We start from the raw sequence: 23,367 nt of genomic DNA, 5'->3' as shown, positions 1-23,367 counted from the left end.
CTCCAGACTCCTCCAGAAACAACCCCTCTCGCCACCTCCGGGTACAGTCCCCCTGTGAGCAGGCGGCCACCCTCTCGCGCTGGGACCCTGCTGCCTCCCCACGGGCCCCTGTGTCCTACTCAGCGATCTAGAAACTCTAGTTTCCGGTGACCACCCGAGTGATCAGCCAGAGTGGTCCTTACATGGAGGGCTGACCGTTTCACTCTACTCCAAACCACCCCCTGACCCCCCACGTCCCCGGAGAAGCCCAGCTTCTGCGGTGGCCTTGGGGTGGTGGCCGCCCCGATGTGCTGCCCGACCTCTCACAGAGACTCATCGCCTGGCAGCAGCGCGGTTGGCGGAGGCCCTGGGCGGGCAACGTCGCGGGCTCTCCAGCATCGCCTTACCCCACAGTCACTTCCCCAAACCACAGCCTTCCAGGGCGCCCACATCCAGGGACAGTCCCCAGGTCCAGAGGCCCCAGGGAGTCGGGGGGAAAGGCTGGGGCTGTGGGCGGGCCTGCATGGCAGCTTGACTTCTACTTCTGCCCTGCTTCCTTCTGCTCCTTCCACACGTCTTCATCCCGTCCCGGAAAATGACCTGCCCCCTTTACGCCACCTCCGGGCCTGCTTCCCAAGACCCCAGCCTGCCACGAAGGTCCCACGCAATCCAGCCCCGCCAGCCTCTCCGACCCCCGATCTTCCGGTCTCCCCAGCTCGGCCCGCTCCAAGCTCACTGGCCTTGGTTCCGTGTTTCCTCCCGAGGGCCAGTGGCCTCCTGGGGGAAGGTCCTGGAGCGGCTGTTCCTTCACCTCCTTCCAGCTTTGCTTAAGTATCACCTTAAACACATGCGTGCATTTGCTTACCTGTCTGGGTGTGGATCTCACTTGGAAGAAATGACTTCACTTACTTACAAAAGAGTGTGAAAATGACTGCTTTTAAATACATGAAGGCAGGGTAATGGTAAACAAACAAAACAACAACAACAAAAAACTCGGGTTCTGGACTCAACCCTGAGCCCCCCTGCAGCTGTGCGGCTTTGGGGCAGGGACCACACCCCTGGCAGCCTGGGCCCCCTTATGGTGGGGAGACTGATTTTACAGAGACTCCTAGAATGGCCCCTGAGAATTAGTTGATTTCTTGTACGTTAACAGGCTGTGAAAACAACAAATGGCATGTAAATACTGGTAATTCTGAAGAGCTGACCCCATGAACCTCACATACCAAAAAAGCCGACTGGGAGTACACTTGCATCCTGGCTTAAGGTCAGAGTCCTAGGAAGTCGGCGTTTTGGCTCTACTCAACCACGGATAGACTGAGAACTTCAGCGAAGTAGAAAGGGCTGGGCGATATTTCTCCCAGGGCACAGAACTAGCCCAGCAAACTCACGGAGAACCCAGAAGGGTTATGACCACTAGTCGTTATGGGGTACAAAATCCTAATATTTTGCTCTTCTTGCACTGACTTTAATTACTTCAGACTTTATTCTAATCTCTAAGGACTTTGCAGGGGGTGAGGGGTGAGAGGAAAGCACATAGGATTTCAAATATCTAGGTCCCTGTATGTTCATCAGAAAAGCTTTAAATGTTAAAAACAGCCATATGTCTGGTTATTTGAGATTAGAGACTGAAATCTTTTCATGTGTATCTTCAACTCAAACTTTTATATTTATTTCTGTTCTTGTGATACAGAGTATCTGTACTTGGCTTAAAAATAAAACAATAACTCCCCCCAAAATCTCAGCTGTTTTTATGTGTTCTTCTATTCATTTTTCATTTACTGGAGTGAAATGTCCTTGCCCATAACCTCAAATCCACCAGCTTGATTGATTTCAGGGGTTGGGCTGGAGACCCACCCTGCCAAGCAGAGAAGACAGACCACCCATAAGCTGGCACTAACGAAGCCATAGTAATCTCACACCAACCATCACATCCTATGTCTGCCTTTTCCGATTTATTTGTGAGCTCACTAGAGTCCATTTCTTTATTTCTAAAGAGAGAATCATATAAGCTTATGTTAGAGACACCATTATTAAAAACCATTGTTCATTAAAAACCATTGTTCAACAGTTATACCTTAACAATGACTGCACCATGTATTAAGATGATAATTATAATAAAATAAAATAAAATAAAAAATAATAAAAAAAGATGATAATAATTAAAGATGGTGCTATAGAAAGATAAGGAAAGCAGACTTTGTCCTAATCAATTAGCACACAATGGCTTTGCCATTCTCTAGATCCACATGCTATATCTGGGAACATCCCTGCCTGGGGTGAGGTGCATGCACGCGCATGCGCATGTGTGTGTGTGTCTGTATGTGTGTGTGACTCTGTGTGTGTTTCCCCTTGGGAAAGTCAGTGCTACAATCAGATTATCCAGGGTCTTTGTTAAAGCAATAATCTACCAGAAATTGCCTTCGCTTTCCACGTCCTCCTTTGAGGATAACACGCATTCTTCAGATTTTTCTTCATCGCTTTATACAACTTAATATTCAGGCTAGGGAAACTAGAAATCTCCTCCAGGTCAAACAACTGCTCAAATCTATCTACAAATTTATTTTCCTTCTCCAGCCTGAATTTCATGACCCAGAGGATGACGGTGGTTTCTTTGCACAGATGGTCAAAGGTAATGAGGAGTTCCTCGAGAAACGGGTGAGCGTAGACGACGTCGGCTGCCAGGATGTAGTCAAAGTTGGTGGAAGCCCTGGGGAAGTTCTTGTCTAGAGCTACGCCCCAGGAGAGCTCTCTGACCTGCGGCAGATGCTTAGCTTTCATTCTGGTGTTTCGGGAAATATTATACTGCAGGTTTCCAAGCACCTCGGGTAAGTCTGTGGCAGTCACGTGTGCACCTGGGAAGCAAAGGGCGGCAGGGAAAGGAACCTTCATGGGATGAGGGGATGCCATCGGTGTGTAAGCCACCACGCACTCTGCAATTCGACATGAAGGCTAGCCCCACGCCAAAGACAGTACACGCGGGAGGGAAACCCCTCCAAAATGGGTGCTAAGGCAGCTTTGCGCCTCCCCTTACGCACGATTAGGTTTGCCAGGTGTTGATGCTTTTACATCTTCGCACTTTCGTGTTCTCCTGGGTTTTGTTTTGTTTTTTGGAGTCAGTTTTGTTTTCTTATTCTTGCTGTTATTTTCTATTTATCTACTTAAAACATCAAAAGGAAGGGAAATTCAAAGGCTTTGGTATCCTCACTGGTTTGGAACAATCAGATGTCACTGTTGAAAGATGAACGGGATCTTCCCTAAAAGAAACCTGAGCTCCAGTCATGGGAGAGCGAATGAGTGACCTTCTGAGCACCCCATCATTGACCAGGAAGTGCTTAAGTGGGAGAACTGGAGGCAGGAGAGACGAGCTCCCAGTGTCACTACATGGAAAGTATCAGGACACCCAGGCTCACGCCCATGGTTTCATCTTGACCCCAATATAAGCCTGACTCTGACAACCTGCATCTGGGGTGTCCCAGGTGGCTCAGCAGATAAAGAATCCACCTGCCAATGCAGGAGACGCAGATCCAATCCCTGGGACAGGAAGATCCCCTGGAGGAGGAAACAGCAGCCCACTCCAGTATTCTTGCCTGGGAAATCCCATGGACAGAGGGGCCTGGCAGGCTGCAGTCCATGGGGTCACAAAGAGTCGGACACAGCTGGGTGACAGAGCGCGTGCACACACAACCTGCACAGACAGCTCACACAGCCAAAGGTCACACGCGCAGAACAGAAGGCTCAGATGAAAACATACAAAGAAACCCACAGTTAAAAGCGAATACTGGTGGTCATTTTCAGGAGAAAACTGTACACCAAAAATCAAAACAGTTTGTCCCCTGACATGAACTCTGAGCAGTGGGAGAGCCTGAAAACAATGTGCAACTAAGTCTAGAATTGTCTGAAATCTACATGATCGGACAAGAACAGACTCGTGAAAGGAACGAGAGAACAGATCTGTAGGGGAATCCAGTTCACCCCAGACCAGTTTAGAACCCACTTCTCACCCATGATGGCAAATTTCTCTGGCTATTGACTCTATTTCTGGAAACTGTTAAAACGGGAGGGAAATATACATCTCATTGGTAGAATCACAGAAATAAAAATCTCTGCATTCGTGTGTGTGTGTGTGTGTGTGTGTGTGTGTGTGTGTGTGTACAGAGGGAGGTCTATCAATTTCAACAAATCTTTTTAAGATCCCAAGATAAGGAATGACTCCTCCCTCCACTGCCCTTCACCCACAGGCATATAAACTATCTGAAGGGGTCGACAGAGGATGAGATGGTTGATGGCGTCACCGACTCAATGAACATGAGTTTGAGTAAACTCTGGAAGTTGGTGATGGACAGGGAGGCCTGGCATGCCGCAGTCCATGGGGTTGCAAAGAGTCGGACACAACTGAGCAACTGAGCTGAGGCACTGGGGCTGACTGTGAAGAGCTTCGTGTCTAGAGGTGAATACCACCACTGACTAAACAAAGCTTCCAACTTCTGAGGCTTGTGTCAAGTCATACAAGCAGACCAAAAGGACTAATTCCTTTTAATGAATGAACAACTTCCCAAAATACAAATTCTGCTCTTTGATGAGGAAGCTTTCAGCTATAAATCCAACAGGACCTCTGACACTAGCCATGCTAAGCGGAATGGTGACTTTCAAAGCAATGTCAAGACAGAGCAATTTAAAAAAAATAAAATAAAATATTTGGGGAGGGTTTCAAGGGTCCTGTATTTCTCCAGTGCTTTAGAAAGTTGTAAATTGCTAAATTTTGAACTCCTCTCAAGATTTTAGAGTGGCAGGTGTGCACTTCTGAAGATCAAGGAAATCAAGACGGATTTGGGCTGTGCACATCAGAGAAGGCAGATAAATTAAGGTTGTGAAAAAGATAACAACAACAAAAAAGACTGAAGCAAGCTCAGACACACGTAGAGACCATCACACATTTAGTTGGAAAAGAAGATGCTGGTGAGAGAACAAGCGATCACAAAAGAAGAATGGAAATAACTGAGAAAATAAATTCAAGGACACATGCCTAAACTTAGAAGCAGATATGATTTCTAACACTCTTTCTCTATTCTAACAAGTGCTTTTTCATAAAAGAAAATGACTTCAAAACCCAAAAGGAATATACCAAGTGCATGGGGATGTTGAAATGGGGCTGAAATTTAAATAAAGGAGAAAGAGTTCGCAGCAGTCAGCTCTGCCTATGCCTCATATTTCACACATTCTCCAGCAGCCAGAATGCCAGGATATACATGCCGGCTAGAATGCGCTTGCGACCTACACCCCAGGAGAAGAACTAATATAGCTTCCCAGAATATTCGGAAAGAAACCAGTTAGGTGACTTTAACACTGTTAAAGTTTCTTAATGAAGCCCATTCAAAGCATGAAGGGCTTGAAAACAGGCCCTGATTCATGTTGATGAAGAGCAGAAATCAACACAGTATTGTAAAGCAATTATCCTTCAATTGAAAATACATAAAATTTTTCAAAAGAAAACTAGAAATAAATAAATAAAAATAGGAAAAAACTAAAAGATATTTCTTAATATCAGAAATTAGAAGGCAAACAAGCCCAGGGGGAAAAAAATGAGGCGGGGAATAAATGTACCAAAAAAAGTATGTACAAAGACTCAATTATGAGAAACTGGGACCAACTTTCTATCAGGAGGAGAATTTCAAAGTAAACTATCATTTATAGTAAAAAATAAAAATAGGCCCAGGTTATAGTAAAATGAAAGTGAAAGTCGTTCAGTTGCGTCAGACTCTTTGCTACCCCTGGACTATACAGTCCACAGAATTCTCCAGGCATAGTAAATGGATAGCAAAAGCAACTAATGATATCAGATCATTGGGTTCTCTGATCCCACTTGATCTAACGCAGCTACTTACCAAGTAAACTCGCCACAATAGAGACAAGCCCTGTTCCGGCTCCAATTTCAATCACATTTTTGTCGGCCATGTTATACTGCTTTACGTTAGTTTCCAGAAAATAGCACAGAACAAGGGCCTATGAAAATGCAAAAAAAGAAAAAAACAGTGCTTAGTAAGTAATCACAGAAAGCAATATTAAACACTATTAGACAAATATGAGCACGTGTGAGAGTGGGCTTCCCAGGTGGCACAGTGGTAAAGAATCTGCCTGCCAGTGCAGGAGACACAGGAGATGTGGGTTCAATCCCTGGATTGGGAGGATCCCTTGGAGGAGGAAATGGCAACCCACTCTAGTATTCTTGCCTGCGAAATTCCATGGACAGAGGACCCTGGGGGGCTATAGTCCACGGGGTCACAAACAGTCAGATACAACTATGCAACTGAGCACGCATGCACATGTGAGTGTATGTGTGTATATACACACATCTCTACAGAAAATTATCCACAGAAGCACATTCTCCAATAGACTCAACATTTAAGATAGAAAAAGTTTTTGGGGATTGTTGGGGAGAGAAGAGAACTGAGAATATAGAGTTCAGTTACTTAGGCTTGATTATCTTTAAAGGAAGCAACTTCTAATAATAAGAGTCATTTTAAACAAATATATGTTCAAGATTGGGGCAGACAGTAGAGGGGGCTGCACCCTTTGTAGGACAATTGATAAATGAGTGTTGGCCTTCTAGAATATTCTGCATGTTGAGACTGACACAGATTTCATTATAATTGTTTAACTCAAATAGAGCCCAGTTAAATGGGAAATAAAAATGTGTAAAATTCTAAACTTTTGTGACCTATAGTAACCAAAAACTGAATGTGTAAACAACAGTCTTTATTAACCCTACAAGTCAGAAATAAAATTGGTGAAAGCATTTTCCCAATTTCTTGATTTTTAAATTTTACTGTTGCTTGAGGTAACAAAATAGAACTATGGAACCTCTCTTCTCCTTACAAATAGTATACAATAATAAACAAAATTGGATGAAAAATAATTGAAATTTAGCAAATTTTGTATGAAATTATACCGATGGCCAAACGACAGCGCCATAACAATCCGTGGCTTCATTGATCCGAATCTCATGACCAGCGAAATGAAATGCCTCCCAGGGGACGGTTGTTACAAACGCTGGAACAAAACATCTCCTCATGATCTCTGCAACCACTGTCCTGTCATCGTCGTCTTCTCTGCTCTCTGAAAGGAAATGAAAAAGGCAGTGGTTGTGGTTGTGGCAGTAAAACCAGGGCAAAGGAGAAGAATCTGCTGGAAATGCAGCATTTCCACTTATTCTAAGTTACTTCTGACCAGTCATTGACTTCAGCTGCAACGTAATGATAGTGGGGTAAACTACTTGAAAATAGTTCTTGACAGAAGCTGACATTTCATACATTGGGACAACATCTTTCTGATTTTTTACTGAGGTTGAAATCAACTGCTAGGCAATGCTATGTGAAATAAACAATAATTGATAGACTTTTTTAAAAAGCAACATATTTTAAAGGCTAGCAACCAAAATAAATAAGTAAATAAAGGCTACCAATCTATTCATTTAGAACAAAAGAAGGACTGGTGATGGAATCTAAGATCTCAACTATTCATATTGGCTTCATGGTGCAATTCCAGTTATTTCAATGCAGCAGATCCATTATGACCTGCCTTTATACAGACAAAAGACATGTGATACCATCCATCAGTTATACTTGTATTATATTATTATTACTTGTTTTTATATTATTGTTTGGGGGCAACACATAACATCTTAACATTGACAATATCGGATAAGTTTCACTGGTAAGAATACAAAATGTTGCTTTCTGGAGAGCAATCTTATGGTATTTTGTTAATTTATATATAAATATCCTACAAGCCAGCAATCCTACTCCCTATTCTAAATTTTTACACAAGTCCTTAATTGGATATGTGTGAAAATATTTATCAAAGACCTACATCAAACACACTAGAAAGGTTGCCAGAAAGAAGCTGGAAAAGGAAAGAAAGTATGAAACGGGTAAAAAGAATGAATGAGACAAGATAGACAGATACACATACAACAGGGAGGTCTTGCTGAGATGATGCCCATGTACCATGACATGAAGGGTATGACTCACTCACACCTCTGTCCTGAGACCCAAAAACAAGTAAGTAAACAAACAGAAAACAAAAACATTTCCAAGAAATTTGGGGCAAGTACAAAAATTGCTTATTCTGGTCTCCGTAGAAGAAGACAAGTTTCTCTTGGGAAATTTATTTCCCAAATCTCAAAAGTTAAAACCTTCACACTTTCCAACCTTGCCATCATTCATACTTTCAAAACAGATATGACACTACAAAGTCAAATGTCATCCAATCCTTGAACGTCAGATGGAAAACATAGCGGCTGCCTCCTGGTCTCAGCTTGCACCTCATCCAGGAAACTCATGTTCCTTTGGGGATGAACAACATGCCCAGCCTCTTTGAACTATTTCCAATGAGGGTGAACTTGTTCCTTCACAAGCAGCCCATTCTGCAATTAGAAAATTTGATGATTCACAATTCTCCCTAACTTTAAACCAAAATCTGACACCAGCAATTTTTAAATCTATTCTTCCTAAAAGTAACGAAGCAATTTTCCTCAAAAATGAGCAAACTTTTATCATTAAAATAAGTCCCAAAATTTTAGGAAAGGGGAAACATGCAAAGGTTAAAAAAAAAAAAATGAGGAGTTTGGCATCAGTTTTAAAAATGCTGGGCTCAAAGCCCCAGGAGATTTTGCAGTTTCTCCATGGCACTGAGGCAAAAACAGGGGTGAGAGGCTGTCTTGAGTCCTTGAGTCCTAAGAGAAGACGTACTGAGTTGGCCAAAAGGTTTTTCCATAGCATCTTATTGAAAAACTCGAACAAACTTTCTGAACCACCCAATAGTTGCCAAACTGTCCTATGAGCTCCAGTAACATCATTCCGTTCTGGGAGCACAGTGGCAAGAAGGAGATGAAGTTTGCCCTTGTTGGAAGATTCCCTCAGAGGCCACAATCCAGCAGGGACTTGAGCCAAGATGATTTCCTGTCCTAAATTCTGTGATCCCTGAACAGACCCAGACAGAACCAAGCACTCTCCAAAGGACTCTTAACCTCACCACGTTCCACGGCCAGGCCACCCACCCACCCCCACCAGCACTCACACTGACCTTGGCAGAGATGCAGAGAAAACAAACTGCTGAAAAACGGAGAGTCTTAAGCAAGAGACACCTCTTCTAACATATTCCACTGTATTCCTCCTGAAACAACAGCATGCTCTCAAATTCAGGAAGAGCTCCAGGAACCAAGTAATATTGGTAATGACGCTGTATTTGAACTTTAACTTTCATTTTGCTAGATTCACTTGCCTTGCTAAGATGGGAAGCTGGGGGGACAGCAGAGGGCTATGGAAGTTCTTTAGGGGAAAGCTGAGAACTTTAATTGCTTCCTTGACCTTTAGTTGAATGTGCCTGCTTGGGCCTCCTTGCAAATTCCTTATAAATGCAGCACTTCTTTGACAAGTCACCTAAGGTATCGGGGATTAATAGACGTTAGAGCACAAGAAATCCCAGGAGCACCCCCTCGGATTCCAGTCTTTGATATAAAAACTTTGTCGATGAGTGTTTACCGCTACCACACCGACGTCTCTGACTTTGCACTTTCTTTTAGAGCTTGGTTGACCAGATCAGCGCTGCTGTCCTAACAACTACAGTGCAATAACAAATGTAAATAATTAGAGCTAGTCATTTTTTTTTTCAAGAATGACCACATTTTTACTTCTATAAGGAAATGAGATTAAAAATACATATGTGAATATATTATGTAATTAAAAAAATGACTTACCACTCCAAATTAAAGGATCTTCTAAGAGATTTCATGAAACAACAACCACTATTAATTGCGTGTTGTTGTGGTGGTGGTGGTTGTTTAGTTGTTCTGCCATGTCTGATCCTTTGTGACCCATGAACTGTAGCCTGCCAAGCTCCTCTGTCTCTGGGATTTCCCAGGCAGAAATACTGGAGTGGGTTGCCATTTCCTCTCCAGGGGATCTTCCCAACCCAGGGATTGAATCCGAGACTCCTGGGCCTCCTGTATTGCAGGCAGATTCTTTACCCAGGGATTAATTGCATATACACCCTAAAAGAACACAATTCTACCATTGTACATGGTCACTCGAAATTAGTTATGCACCTAGGATGACCACATATCCTATAGCAAACACTGTCAGGCTGAAGAAAATTTAACTGACAGTATTTTATATTAGTATTCTCCTTTGAATTTAAAGACTATATGAATATCAGTCATTCCATAGGAAGGGACACTCATAAAAAAATATTCCATAATTGATAGCAGGAAATCAAAATATACTGAATTTGGATATTTAAAATTATTTGTCCAAATGTAATACATGGGATTTTAAAAGCAAACACACACACAATTACATCCAGCTTAAAACTTCAGGGACTTCCCTGGTGGTCCAGTGGTTAAGATTCTGGGCTCCTAGTGCAGGAGATTGATCCTTAGCCTGGGTTCAATCCCTGCTCAGGGAGCTAGATCCCACAAGCAGCAACTTGGACCTGGCCCAGCCAAATAAAAAAGAAAAAAAAAAAGCAAAACTTTGCTGCTTTTTAGCATTAACTTCTATTTAAAGATTTTGAGGTAAAAAAATTTGGGGGGGGGGGTGCCTTGCTTCAAGCCTTGCAGGGTTTTAGTTTCCTGACCAGGAATTGAACCCAGCCCATGGCAGTGAAATCACCAAGTCTTAAACACTGGGCCACCAGGGAACTCCCAGGGCTAACAATTTCAAGAACAGTTATTTATTTAAATTAAAAGACAGGAGCTTCTGAAGTGGCACGAGTGGTAAAGAACCCCCTGCAAATGCAGGGGTCATTAAGAGACACGGGTTCCATTTCTGGGTCAGGAAGACCGTCTGGAGAAGGAAATGGATACCCACTCCAGGATTCTTGCCTGGAGAATTCCATGGACAGAGGAGCCTGGCGGGCTACAGTTGCAAAGAATCGAACAAGACTGAATCAATTTAGCATGGACTAGCATGCACTCAATGTTTTAGCAATATCACCACCCGTTTCAAGGTTGATGACAAGAGCCATTGGGCAGGAATCTAACAGAAAAGCTGCACTTTTACAGGGCATCCCTAACATTGCCTTGTTCTAATAAAAGGGGGAAATCTATGCTCCAAACATAATACGCAAAGAACAGGTCCCCAAAGAGTATGTCTGGCTATTTGTTGATTATGGGATTGATCTTGAGAAGGTCAATGAATTAGTGGATATTCTTTGGTTTTTAGGAATGACGCGAAGAGCACTTTTCTCCAAAAGTTAATAGCCTTATCATACAACAGAATTCTAATTTACACTTCCAAAGAACAATTTTCTACACATATTCCTGCCTTGTAATCTAGCACTCAGCCCCAGGACAAATAACTAAAACTAGGAAATGTTACACAATATGTGGAATTTTGGCTTCCCTACATGAAAAGCAGAAAACTTCTGATATCTATACCTGTGTGTGTTAGTCACTCAGTTGCATCCAACTCTTTGCAACTCCATGGATTGTAGCCCAGCAGGCTACTCAGTCCATGGGATTCTCCAGGCAAGAATACTGGAGTGGGTTGCCATTTCCTTCTCCAGGGGATCTTTCCAACCCAGGAATCGAACCCAGGTCTCCTGCATTGCAGGCAGATTCCTTACCATCTGAGCTCCCAGGGAAGTCCTATACCTGTAGATAAAGCTACCTACTATAATCTTATAGCATTATTATTAATGAATTTAATATTGAAACAAATATTAAAACAAATTATAAATAAAACATAATCAAGAAACCATTACAATTATGTTGCAATTTTAGGCGTTTCTGTCTTAATGCTTTTGATACAATAAAGGCTTAACACCATTTTCCTGCTATTAAATCTTTGCTGATCGTGAATAAAATCTACCAGGTGCTCTTGTCCTCTGGAGAACTAAAGCAGTTTCAATTACAAAGTAAAAATTAGCAAGATTCTGCCACGTTACAAAGATGATTTTCTTAAGAGGAAAATTCAACAGTGAATTGGCTTTCAAGGCTGGATTGCAACAAGCCTTCAAAAACGCAGGTTCTGTCTGTATTCTTCTCTTTTATACTTTTAAGGTCAATAACAGCAATACTAGATGGAAGGGTCAGATCACAGAAATACATGAAAAAAAATTCTTTAACAGCTATGACAAGTGAATTTAAGCTTCCATTTGAGGGCTGTCACGAAGACCTGTCAGCAAAATTTAAAGTAAAAACCCCTCAACTAAATGAAAGAGACTGTCATTCAATAGAATCTTCTATTCAAAGATGAATGTCATGTGCTTCTTAGAAAAACCTAGAGAGTTTTTTTAAAGATGTTAAAGATATTTTCAGATTAGTGAATGGTCACAGGCAAACCTGAAAACTAGAATTCTGAAAGGCTCAGCAATGTCAAGTTCTCAGGCCCTTATGTTAAAGCTGATTCCCTTATGCTGTTTTCACAAATGTTTTTTTTTTTTTTTTTCGGTCTGGATGTCTGCTTAGTTTCAAGAATATATAGAGGCTGTAGTCTTTTCACCAGAATGTATTTTTTAATTGGAGGATAATTGCTTTACAATGCTGTGTTAGTTTCCGCTGTACAACATGAATCAGTTGTAAGTATATATATATGTGTGTGTGTATGTAAACCTTTATATGTATATGCATGTGTGTGTGTGGTGGTGGGGGGGGGGGGGTGCTTCCCAGGTAATGCTAGTGGTAAAGAACCCTCCTGCCAATGAAAGAGACATAAGAGACGTGGGTTCAATCCCTGGGTTGGGAAGATGCCCTGGAGAAGAGAATGGCAACCCACTCCAGTATTCTTGCCTGGAGAATCCCATGGACAGAGGAGCCTGGTGGGCTACTGTTCATAGGGTCACAAAGAGTCGGCCAGGACTGAGCGACTTGGCACACACGTGTGTATATACACATATGCATCCCCTCCCTCTTGAGCCTCCCTTCCACCCTACGCCCATTCCACCCAGCTGGTCATCACAGAGCACCGGGCTGAGCTCCCTGTGTTATACAAGAGGCAGCAACTTTCATTAAGTGGCTCAAATGCTAACCATCAATACATTTGCCAAAGAAAGAAAACTCACTTTTCACTGAGACTGCTCAGGTTCCAGTTGGGGGTGGGGGGGTGGGGTAGAACCAAATATAGTTGTACCCAGAGCCTGCTGCTGGAATAGTACCACCGTGGGATAAAAGAAATACTTCTGATGAGCGATGGGAAGCCCCGCCGTTTGGCCGGATCTCGGGGGAGACAGACGCAGCGCCCGCCGGGGCGTGGAGGCAGGCTCCGCGAGCCGGGAGCATCGCGAGCTGGTGTACAGGCTGGTGTCGGAAGCGAGCCAGAAGAGGCAGGCGGGGATGACCCGAGGGCAGAACGGACCTTTCTTCTACAGTGAGCAGGAGCCAATGACTATCACGAGGAGAACTGACCCCGACGAATTTGATATTTGAGAATTTCCTTCTGGCAGCAGCAGAGGAGGCTACGTTAGAAGTGAATTGGAAGTCCTAATCATCTAGACAAAAGACGCACGAGTCTGCAGTGAGGCGGCAAGCCTCGGGTCTGGGAGCCGTGTGTGACTTTTGTGGGCTAGCGAGGCAGTGGTAGATTCCTCCTTGGAGGACAAGTGATGTTCAAACTTGACATTCAACCCTGAGTTTTGAAGATATCTGAGGCAGATTTGGAACAACAACAACAGACTGGTTTCAAATAGGAAAAGGGGTACATCAAGGCTGTATATTGTCACCCTGCTTATTTAACTTCCATGCAGAGTACATCATGGGAAACGCTGGGCTGGAGGAAGCACAAGCTGGAATCAAGATTGCTGGGAGAAATATCAATAACCCCAGATATGCAGATGACACCACCCTTATGGCAGAAAGTGAAGAAGAACTATAGAGCCTCTTGATGAGAGTGAAGGAGGAGAGTGAAAAAGTTGGCTTAAAGCTCAACATTCAGAAAACGAAGATCATGGCATCTGGTCCCATCACTTCATGGCAAAGAGATGTGGAACAGTGGAAACAGTGAGAGACTTTATTTTGGGGGCTCCAAAATCACTGCAGATGGTGACTGTAGCCATGAAATTAAAAGACGCTTACTCCTTGGAAGGAAAGTTATGACCAACCTAGATAGCATATTAAAAAGCAGAGACATTAATTTGCCAACAAAGGTCCATCTAGTCAAGGCTATGGTTTTTCCAGTAGTCATGTATGGATGTGAGAGTTGGACTATAATGAAAGATGAACACAGAATTGATTCTTTTGAACTGTGGTGTTGGAGAAGACTCTTGCGAGTCCCTCGGACTGCAAGGAGATCCAACCAGTCTGTCCTAAAGGAGATCAGTCCTGGGTGTTCATTGGAAGGATTGATGTTGAAGCTGAATACTTTGGCCACCTGATGCAAAGAGCTGACTCATTTGAAAAGACTCTGATGCTGGGAAAGATTGAGGGCAGGAGGAGAAGGGGACGACAGAGGATGAGATGGTTGGATGGCATCACTGACTCAATGGGCATGAGTTTGGGTGGACTCCAGGAGTTGGTGTTGGACAGGGGGGCCTGGTGTGTTGCGTTTCACGGGGTCACAAAGAGTCAGACACGACTGAATGACTGAACTGACTGTACTGACTGAGGCAGATTACCTTGTTTAAGGGTTATTATTCAATATCTGGAACACTGATTAGTCCTATCTAGCAGATATTTATCCAGATTACTTTTTAAACATGTAAAATGTGTTGATAGATGATTCTCTCATTAGTAACTTTGTGTACTCTGGTATTCCAATTAGTATATCAACGTTAACTCAGACTACAGTTTGGTATGTTTCTTAAAAAGCAGTAAAATTACTCAAATTTTCTTCCTCCTATACTAAGGCAGTATTGCTTATGATGGGAACTGCACTTAGTCGTGTCCAGCTCTTTGCCACCCCATGACTATAGCCCGCCAGGCTCCTCTGTCCGTGGCATTCTCCAGGCAAGAATACTGGAGTGGGTAGCCATTTCCTTCTCCAGAGGATCTTCCCAACCTGGGGATTGAACCCACGTCTCCTGTGTCTTCTGCACTGGTAGGTGGGATTCTTTACCCCCAGCACCACCTGGGATAGGAAGGCTCTTCGCAAACACCCCCCCCCCCTGTAAATCGAAGGCATGCTTTGTCTGATCCTGGCATCAGCCTCTTGAAGGGACTGAAACAACGCAAGCAGAACAGAGGGCATCAGGTAGGCAGCTGGACGGGCAGGTCTGGGGGTCACTGTGCACAGGCATCACGGCGCCTTGGGTGAGAATGAACCTGATCCACGGCTGCGGACCCTGAGAGCACCCTTTATAACACGTGGCTACGTGTGCTAACAGCTGGAGAGCAGCTGTTGACAAGGGTATGCAACCTAAGATTTGGCACAGTTGACATGCATGTGGTCTTACACGGTTTAGATATAATGCAGCGTTAGAAACCATTTGTTGTTGTTCAATCACTAAGTCATGTCTGACTCTTGCGACCCCACGGACTGCAGTTCACCAGGCTCCTCTGTCCGTGGGATTTTCCAGGCAAGAATACTGGAGTCAGTTACCATTTCTTTCTCCAGGGGATTTTCCTGACCCAGGGATCAAACCCACATCTCCTTAGAAACCAAAGACAGAGGAATTTTCAGCATTCACTATAGTCCTAACTTTGTGCATAACTAAGTGCTACCCTATAATTCTTGGATCTTCAGGCCAGTGTTGAGTTAGAAGCACTGGGCTATGGGCTTGCTCCATCCTTTCCAAGCACAAGATAACCAAGTATAAAAGAGCTAGATCGGGAAAAGCCAATACCCTTCAGTACTTGAGAACTGAGTGTTCTACTGGTTACTGAAAGCTTTTCCAATAAAATGCCATGTAACTCTGCCCCACACTCTTAATCCCCTCAGCACCATGCCTGTGAATGTATTTTGAAAGCTTCAGTCGGCTATGTGGATGATTATTATGGGCTGTGTTTGTTCATGTTGTAAAATATTTTCATACTAGTTCTGTCTGCACCTTACCTTGAACTTCTTCCATATCTTTTGTAATTCACCAAATTACCATATGCATAGGGGAAACCAAGCTTTGTTGCTGATGGTAATGATAGTGATGAGATTTTATTCCTAAACTGCAGAGAAATTGCATCTTCATTCAAATCATCTAAATGGTCGGATTCTCTAAAGTGATTATGACTCTAAGTGTTTAGATTTGCAAAAATTACTACAGTTAAACCATTCACGATTAAGCCATGCAGGCTGCCAACACTGGGCACACACCCAGCTCTCTTGGCCTAATGATGCTCACCCAGGCAGAGGCCACCTGGTACCCCTAAAAGAGGGAGGAAAGAAACAGGACTACAGTCGTTAGAAAATATCCAAAGTGTGTAGATAAAACAGAGAGAGAAAGAAATCTAGATAATTAAGTTTGTACAACTGTTCTACAGAAATATGGTAATAGTTCTTCTAGTCTATGTCAAGAGCCTATGTCTGCACTTTTTGATTTTTATCTATTTTTGACTGCACTGGGTCTTAGTTGCTGCATGCAGGATCTTTGATTTTCATTGCAGCATGCAGGGTCTTTAGTTGCAGCAGGCAGGAGCTTCTAGCTGCGGCATGTGGAATCTTTAGTGGCATCACGTGGGATCTAGTTCCCTACCAGGGATCGAACCTGGGGCCCTGCACTGATAGTGTGGAGTCCTAGCACTGGACCACCAGGGAAGTCCCTATCTGCACTTTTTATCTCAAGGCAATGGGAACTGTTAAATTACATAGTCTATGAAAAGTCATTCTTGATATTTAGGATGATGTAAAAAAAAACAGTGGCTGAAATCCAAATGACTCCCACTGGTAGTAGAATTTGACCTTAAATTCTCCTTACCACAAGAGGTCAAAAGAGGTCAAATTACACTATGTGTTTGCCTCTAATGAATACATCAGAGGGACCATAAACATAGGCTAGAAATATTTTATAGTCTAAAATCAACTTTCATGGAAGCAACTGTAAAAACCATAAGACTATTTTTATCTCTCTTGCAATCTTCCTGTCTGAAAAGAAATAACTAAGAAATCACAATCATGTATTTAGCATGTAGCATCTGGGGAAAATTTTTATTCCACTTTTGCAGATTAAAAAAAAAAACTCTATTAATACCTAACAAGTCTATATACTTGATTTATTACCTGTCAGAATTATCTCAAATGTATCATCAGGTATAGCAGGAGACAATAAACATTGTTAGAGATAGTCACAGGTTGGCAAACACAAGCACAGACATATATGCAATTAATAAAAAGTCCTAGCTCTCTTTATGACATCAGTGAACACTGTAAAGGTTAGCATTTATATTGTTAGTTGTTTTGTCTTCTTAAAACTGGTCAAATTACATAAAGAAACATAAAATAATTTACCTTTTTGAACCTCTGGATCCATTAAGTGATTAGCTAATGGATGGCAATATATTGCTGCTTTCTTGATCATTTCTTGAAAACTAGACAAATAATACCTTAAGATATCAAATGGTAATAATTAATTCAATATGTGCTTTAAGTGCTCTCATAGTTACCTAATAAAATTTACCATCAAATACAGTAGAGAAAATTATATTAAAATATCTTATTAAGAAATCATGATTTTTTAAAAAAGCATTAAAACACAATCTATTTAGTACCAACTAAAATTCAGGGTCAGAAATTTTAGAAGTTCTTGGAAGAAGAAATATTCTTCCCCAGAGCCACCTCAGCTATCACAAAGAAAGCCCTCATCTTCACAGTAACTAGTCAGAGAGCAATCCTAAAACTTAAGAGGCGATTAAAACATTGGGAGAGAAAAGGTTCCACTCAGTGTAGTGAGCACCATAGCATTAATCCAAAACAAACCTCCCTACATAGCAACTGATGCAAAGTTGCTGCCACCTGTGGTCCTCAGCCTGTACCCAAAGTCAAATAGCCCAACCACCAAACCCTTTCTTTTTTCAGTAGCTGCTTCTTTAAAAAAAAAAAAAAAAATCCATAGCATCTCAGCAAAGATATTTAAAAGGAAAGGAATTCAAGTATTGTATGCCTCTCAAACAAAGCATATCTTGTGAATGAATGAGCTTAAGTAAGCTGTAGTTCCAACTTTGGAAAACAACAATTTGACGTTTTAAGCATCAGTTTTTGAATCCTTTAATAATCACTGTACTACCATGAATTAACATTCACTCCTTTTCTACCAGGCTCCTAAAACACGTCACAGTCACCACATCTTTCTTTAAAATATGCCTCAGTAAGTTAGGAGACAGATTGTTTTCCTTACAGTTTACAAAGGAGGAAAATCAAAGGTTATATTATGCCCCTGAGGTCACAGGGCTGAACAATAGCGAAAGTGGTCACCCCGTTTGTTCCCAATTTAGTTTCTCTTTCATTAAAGGGACGCGGTCCTTAGGACACCTGTCCGCCTGCAGGTCAACATTTATTAAACGTGAAATCTGGACATACCTATGTACCCGAGTTAGCTGAGTTTCTAGAAGGTTAAAAAGGATCATCCACAACTCTGTCTTTGCTGCCGAGACCCTCTGATGGCGCGCGAGAGGCGCGCGCCCAAGCTCTGCAGTTGACTACTGTACGCGCTGGCAGCGGGTCCGAGCCCGACAGCTGCGTCTGCGCAGCCTCTGAGTCTCGGCAGGAGGCTGGGACGCCCATAAATAAGCGGGGAGAGAGTAAGCAGGCACATTCCATGCGGGCGTCTCGTGCCCAGAGCGAGAGCCAGCGGGAAGGTTTCAACTCCTTCCGCAAACGAGTGAAGGCGATCCGGGCCAAGTGATAATCTTTCACTTGGGTGCCCAGAGTTATTTAAGCGTCCGCAGCTCTGACGTCCTGTGACACGGAGGCCGCGTGCTTTCCGGGTCACCTTGTCCGGGTGCGAAGGCCATTTTTAGCCTCAGACAACTGCCCCAGAAGGCTTGGGAGAGCGTGTGCTGCAGCGCCCTGACCGCAGGGATTAGGTTACCGCAGTTGCTTCCTACTGGCAGTGAAGAGGCAGGCGGAGGGAATATGTAGCCTGTCCTCCTGCTCACGTGCATGTAGGGCTGCAACTCAGAGAATATATTAACTCCCGCGACGGCAGGAAATAGCCTGAAGAAGGAGTTATTAACAGGTAACGAAACCCTACAATACTGCAAAGTTAAACTTAGGAGTGCCGGTACAGCCTCTGAGAAATACTTCACATATTATGATGGATGGAGCTCACGATAGTGGATAGGACAGGACTCGTGGTCTGGGAGCCTGGTTTTAATCACTCCTGTCAATAATTGGCCTGTGATTTTAGGCACTGACTTAGCATGTTTCTTGGCTTCCTCATCTATAAAACAGAGATAGAAAAGGCACATAATATCTATGAGATGAATATGGTAGACAAAAAAACATTCTGGAAACTGCAAAATCTTAAATGATGAAAACAATTATTCACAGGCAGTTAACCCTGGGCAGAGGACAAGCTCTTTTTTTTTTTTTTTGGATCTTTTTAAAACAAGAATGAAGAATTATTCAGTGAATAAAAACCACCTGTCTTTTCCCACAAATTATTTTTTAGTTTATTTTTTAATTGAAGGATAATTGCTTTATAGAATTTTGTTGTTTTCTGTCAAACATCAGCATGAATCAGCCACAGGTATACACATGTCCCCTCCCTGGTGAACCTCCCTGCGTCTCCCACCCCATCCCACCCTAGGTTGATACAGAGCGCCTGTTTGAGTTCCCTGAGACACAGAGCAAGTTCCCGTTGGCTATTTTACACATGGTAATGTAAGTCTCCACGGTACTCCCTCCATACATCTCGCCCTCTCCTCCCCTCTCCCCGCCTCCGTAAGTCTGTTCTCTGTTTCTCCGTTGCTGCCTTGCAAATAAACTCATCAGTAGTGTCTTTCTAGACTCCATGTATATGTGTTAGCATATAATATTTACCTTTCTCTTTCTGACGTACTTAACTCTGTACAATAGGCTCTAGGTTCATCCACCTCATTAGAACTGACTCAAATGTGTTCCTTTTTATGGCTGAGTAATACTCCATTTCCACAAGTTATTTAAAAGATCAAGAAACCTCAGTTTCTTGGATTTCCTGAGAGGCAGAATCTCTAAATCATCTGAATAGACATGATGACAATGATTCTTTTGGTTATATTGAACTGTTTTTTTTTTGGGGGGGGGGGGGGGGGCGGCGGGTACAGAGAGACTTTTGCCTCCAGCCCTAAGTAGCTTATACCAACACAACAGTGACTCTTCACTCAAGATTATTTGCTTAGGAAGATATTCAGGGCAAGATGCTAATTTTCCAAGTATAAAGTGGCTAAAAACAGAACAAAAGTTCAAAAGAAGAAATATCCCACTTGGTAATTGTGGGAAACTACTTTTTAGGGATGGAGGAAAATTAGGAGCTGGAGTGTGACAAAGACTGCAAACCAGCCCTGAATCCACTCAGTCCTGGTTAAAGTAAGGTGATCTTCCCCTCTGCTTCCTGCCAGAATACCTCCTGGAATCCCCTCTAGAGGAGGACTCACAACATTTACAATTTTTTATACATAATGTCCAGCATTCACTCAAAGTTTACCGGTCATACTGAGAAACAGACAACAGAAACAAACCCACAGGTAACCTAGATATCAGGATTATTTGACACAGATTTTAAAGTAACTGTGATTAAGATATTACAGAAAACAGAGGAAAAGAATTATACCAGAGAACTGAAATCTATAAAAATGAATCAAATAGAATAAATGAAATAAAAATCTCTATAACAGGTTTAACAGCAAATGTAGAGAAAGCTATAGAAAAGATTGATAAGTTGAAATATAAATTTACAGAAAAAGTATAGGATGGTCACCATGCTAAAGAAGTTACAGGTATCCAAACTTGCTTCGAAAAATGATAAATTTGCTATGCTGCTGTTTGTCTTAAACAGGTAACCTATTTTATAGGTAAAAGAGCACCCTGAATTCTGAATTAGATTTGGGTTCAAGTCACAATGTTTTCCTATTAGATGGGTGAATTTGGTAAAGTCAGTTATAATAAGACTTTGAAACTTGTTTCTTTCCTTATAAAGGATCTACCTTGGTCACAGGGTTTAGAGGGAATAAAGGATATAATCTCAAACTGTCCTATAAACACTTTACTTATGGCATAAGATAATAATGGTGTTTGGTGGGTTTTTTTTTTCCGCAGGCTTCTATCTTTACTGGCATGGGGCTTCCCAGGGGCTCAGAGGTAAAAAATCTACCTGCCAGTACAGGAGACACAGGAGATGTGGGTTCAACCCCTGGGTCAGGAAGATCCCCTGGAGAAGGAAATGGCAACCCACTCCAGTATTCTTGCAAGAATCCCATGGACAGAGGAGCCTGATGGGTTACAGTCCATGGAGTCACAAAGAATCAAGATGTGAGCATGCACACATCTTTATTAGCATATGGACTGAGTAAACAGGCTTCTTGCAAGCATCTTTAGGTCTTCTACTAATGGTTCTGAATACCCATTTTTCCTCCTTCTGGATACACAGCCCAGGTAGAGATTACATTTCTGAGTGTGTCGAGTATACACTGAAGAATATGGTCAGTTCAGTTCAACAGGATGGGGACGGGAAGTGATTTTTCTAGTCATCTTTAACATAAGACATCCTGCTTACCCAGGACCATGGTTCTTTCCTCTTTGAGGACGTTGAACTGCAGATACATCCGTGACCGGTATAGACGGCTGAAGCAGTACAGTACCCAGGGGACGGCCGAACCTGGACCCTGCATGACCTCAAGGTGCTCACCTGCCTCACCAGCCCAGACTGGCCTGACTGCTGAGGAAGAGGTGGTGTCTCAGCTTACTTGAAAGTACAAGTGTTTGTCGCTCAGTCGTGTCCAACTCTTTGAGACCCCATGGACTGTAGCCCAGCAGGCTCCTCAGTCCATGGGATTCTCCAGGCGAGAATGCTGGAGTGGGTTGCCATTTCCTTCTCCAGGCAATCTTCCCGACCCAGGGATCGAACCTGGGTCTCCTGCATTGCAGGTGGGTTCTTTCACCATCTGAGCCACCAGGGAAAGTAGTTCACACGTATAGGAACACGTCTTGCTTACAGCAGCTTGGTGTTCACTCCAGCCACTGCAGTGCAGGACAAATATAAGTTATCAAGGCAACAGAATTATATTTCAGCAAAACTACTGCTATTTTACCTACAAACACATATGAAGAAAACTCCCAATTTTAAGTAGCTTGGAGAAATGACAAAATAACATGAAAAAGTTAATGTCCCTCTTCTCAACCCCTCCCCAAAACTGTTCTATTTAAAATATCTACAGAGAAAAGCAGCATTAAGGAAAGATTTTATTTTGGAATCTAGAAAAATGGTACTGAAGAATTTATTTACAGGGCAGCAGTGGAGAAACAGACATAGAGAATAGACTTATGGCCATGGGGAGAGGGGAGGAGAGGGTGAGCTGTATGGAAAGAGAACCATGGAAACTTGCATTACCATATGTAACACAGATAGCCAACGGGAATTTGCTGTCTGGCTCAGGAAACTCAAACAGGGGCTCGGTATCAACCTAGACGAGTGGGATGGGGAGGGAGACGGGAGGGAGGTTCAAAAGGGAGGGGATATGTGTATATATGACTCATTCATGTTGAGGTTTGACAGAAAACAAAATTCTGTAAAGCAATTATCCTTTAATAAAAAAATAAATTTTAAAAAATCACACACAAAAAAAGAAAAGATTTTCTTTTATGTGGAAGTCAGTGTTGATTTCAGAAGAAAGCTTTTAGAGAAGGCTGAAGCAGAAGATGTATTTCAAATTAGAAAGAAGGAATGAGCAAAAACATGCCGCAGCTGTGGTCCAAGTATTTGAAAAGCTGCGCTGGAATGTAAACATAAATGAATGCAAACAGAAACATAAAAATACTTATATAAGGGGCTTCCCAGGTGGCGCTAGTGGTAAAGAACCTGCCTCCCAATGCAAGAGACATAAGAGACGCGGGTTCGATCCCTGGGTTGGGAAGATCCCCTGGAGGAGGGCATGGCAACCCACTCCAGTATTCTTGCCTGGAGAATCCCATGGATGGGGGAGCCTGATGGGCTACAGTCCAGGGTCACAAAGAGTCAGACATGACTGAGGCGACTTAGCATGCATGCACATATGTAATGCTTACATAAATGAAATGGATATAAACAGAAATATATTTTATTCTCATCTAGGTTGGAAAGTAGGCGATTAAGTACTGATCAACAGAAACCCCTTTTCCCTTTGTAATGTTAGAAAGCATCGATGTTGCATAATACTAGAAACATGAACAGATGAGGCCTGTAGATACAAAGAAATATTCAATGAAGTGGAAAACACTAGAAAAAGGTAACATATTAAAGAAAATAAGTAACTGTCCAGCTTAACGTCCATATTTTTGAAAGCCACACAACAAA

General features: G+C 42.6%; 1 protein-coding gene across 4 annotated transcripts; it reads right to left on the bottom strand.

The window, feature by feature from the left end:
• Window positions 1-1,692: 1,692 nt before the first annotated feature.
• Window positions 1,693-19,131, bottom strand: LOC133049394 (protein-lysine methyltransferase METTL21E). Of its 4 annotated transcripts, none has more exons than XM_061133378.1 (5): window positions 18,417-19,131; window positions 17,349-17,443; window positions 6,926-7,092; window positions 5,862-5,979; window positions 1,693-2,831 (listed from the first exon to the last, which is right to left on the bottom strand). In XM_061133378.1, the coding sequence occupies exons 1-5, from the start codon at window positions 18,461-18,463 to the stop codon at window positions 2,371-2,373; spliced, it is 888 nt and encodes a 295-aa protein (XP_060989361.1). In that variant the 5' UTR covers window positions 18,464-19,131; the 3' UTR covers window positions 1,693-2,370. The 4 variants fall into 4 exon arrangements, with proteins under 4 accessions (XP_060989361.1, XP_060989358.1, XP_060989359.1 ...); XM_061133375.1 differs by having other exon boundaries at window positions 17,349-17,428; XM_061133376.1 differs by lacking the exon at window positions 17,349-17,443 and having other exon boundaries at window positions 18,417-18,516.
• Window positions 19,132-23,367: the final 4,236 nt, after the last annotated feature.

Source organism: Dama dama, chromosome 30, assembly GCF_033118175.1.
Source record: "Dama dama isolate Ldn47 chromosome 30, ASM3311817v1, whole genome shotgun sequence".
Lineage (NCBI taxonomy): Eukaryota > Metazoa > Chordata > Mammalia > Artiodactyla > Cervidae > Dama > Dama dama.
Note: the sequence above shows the minus strand (reverse complement) of the source record. Positions and strands in the feature narration are given on the sequence as shown.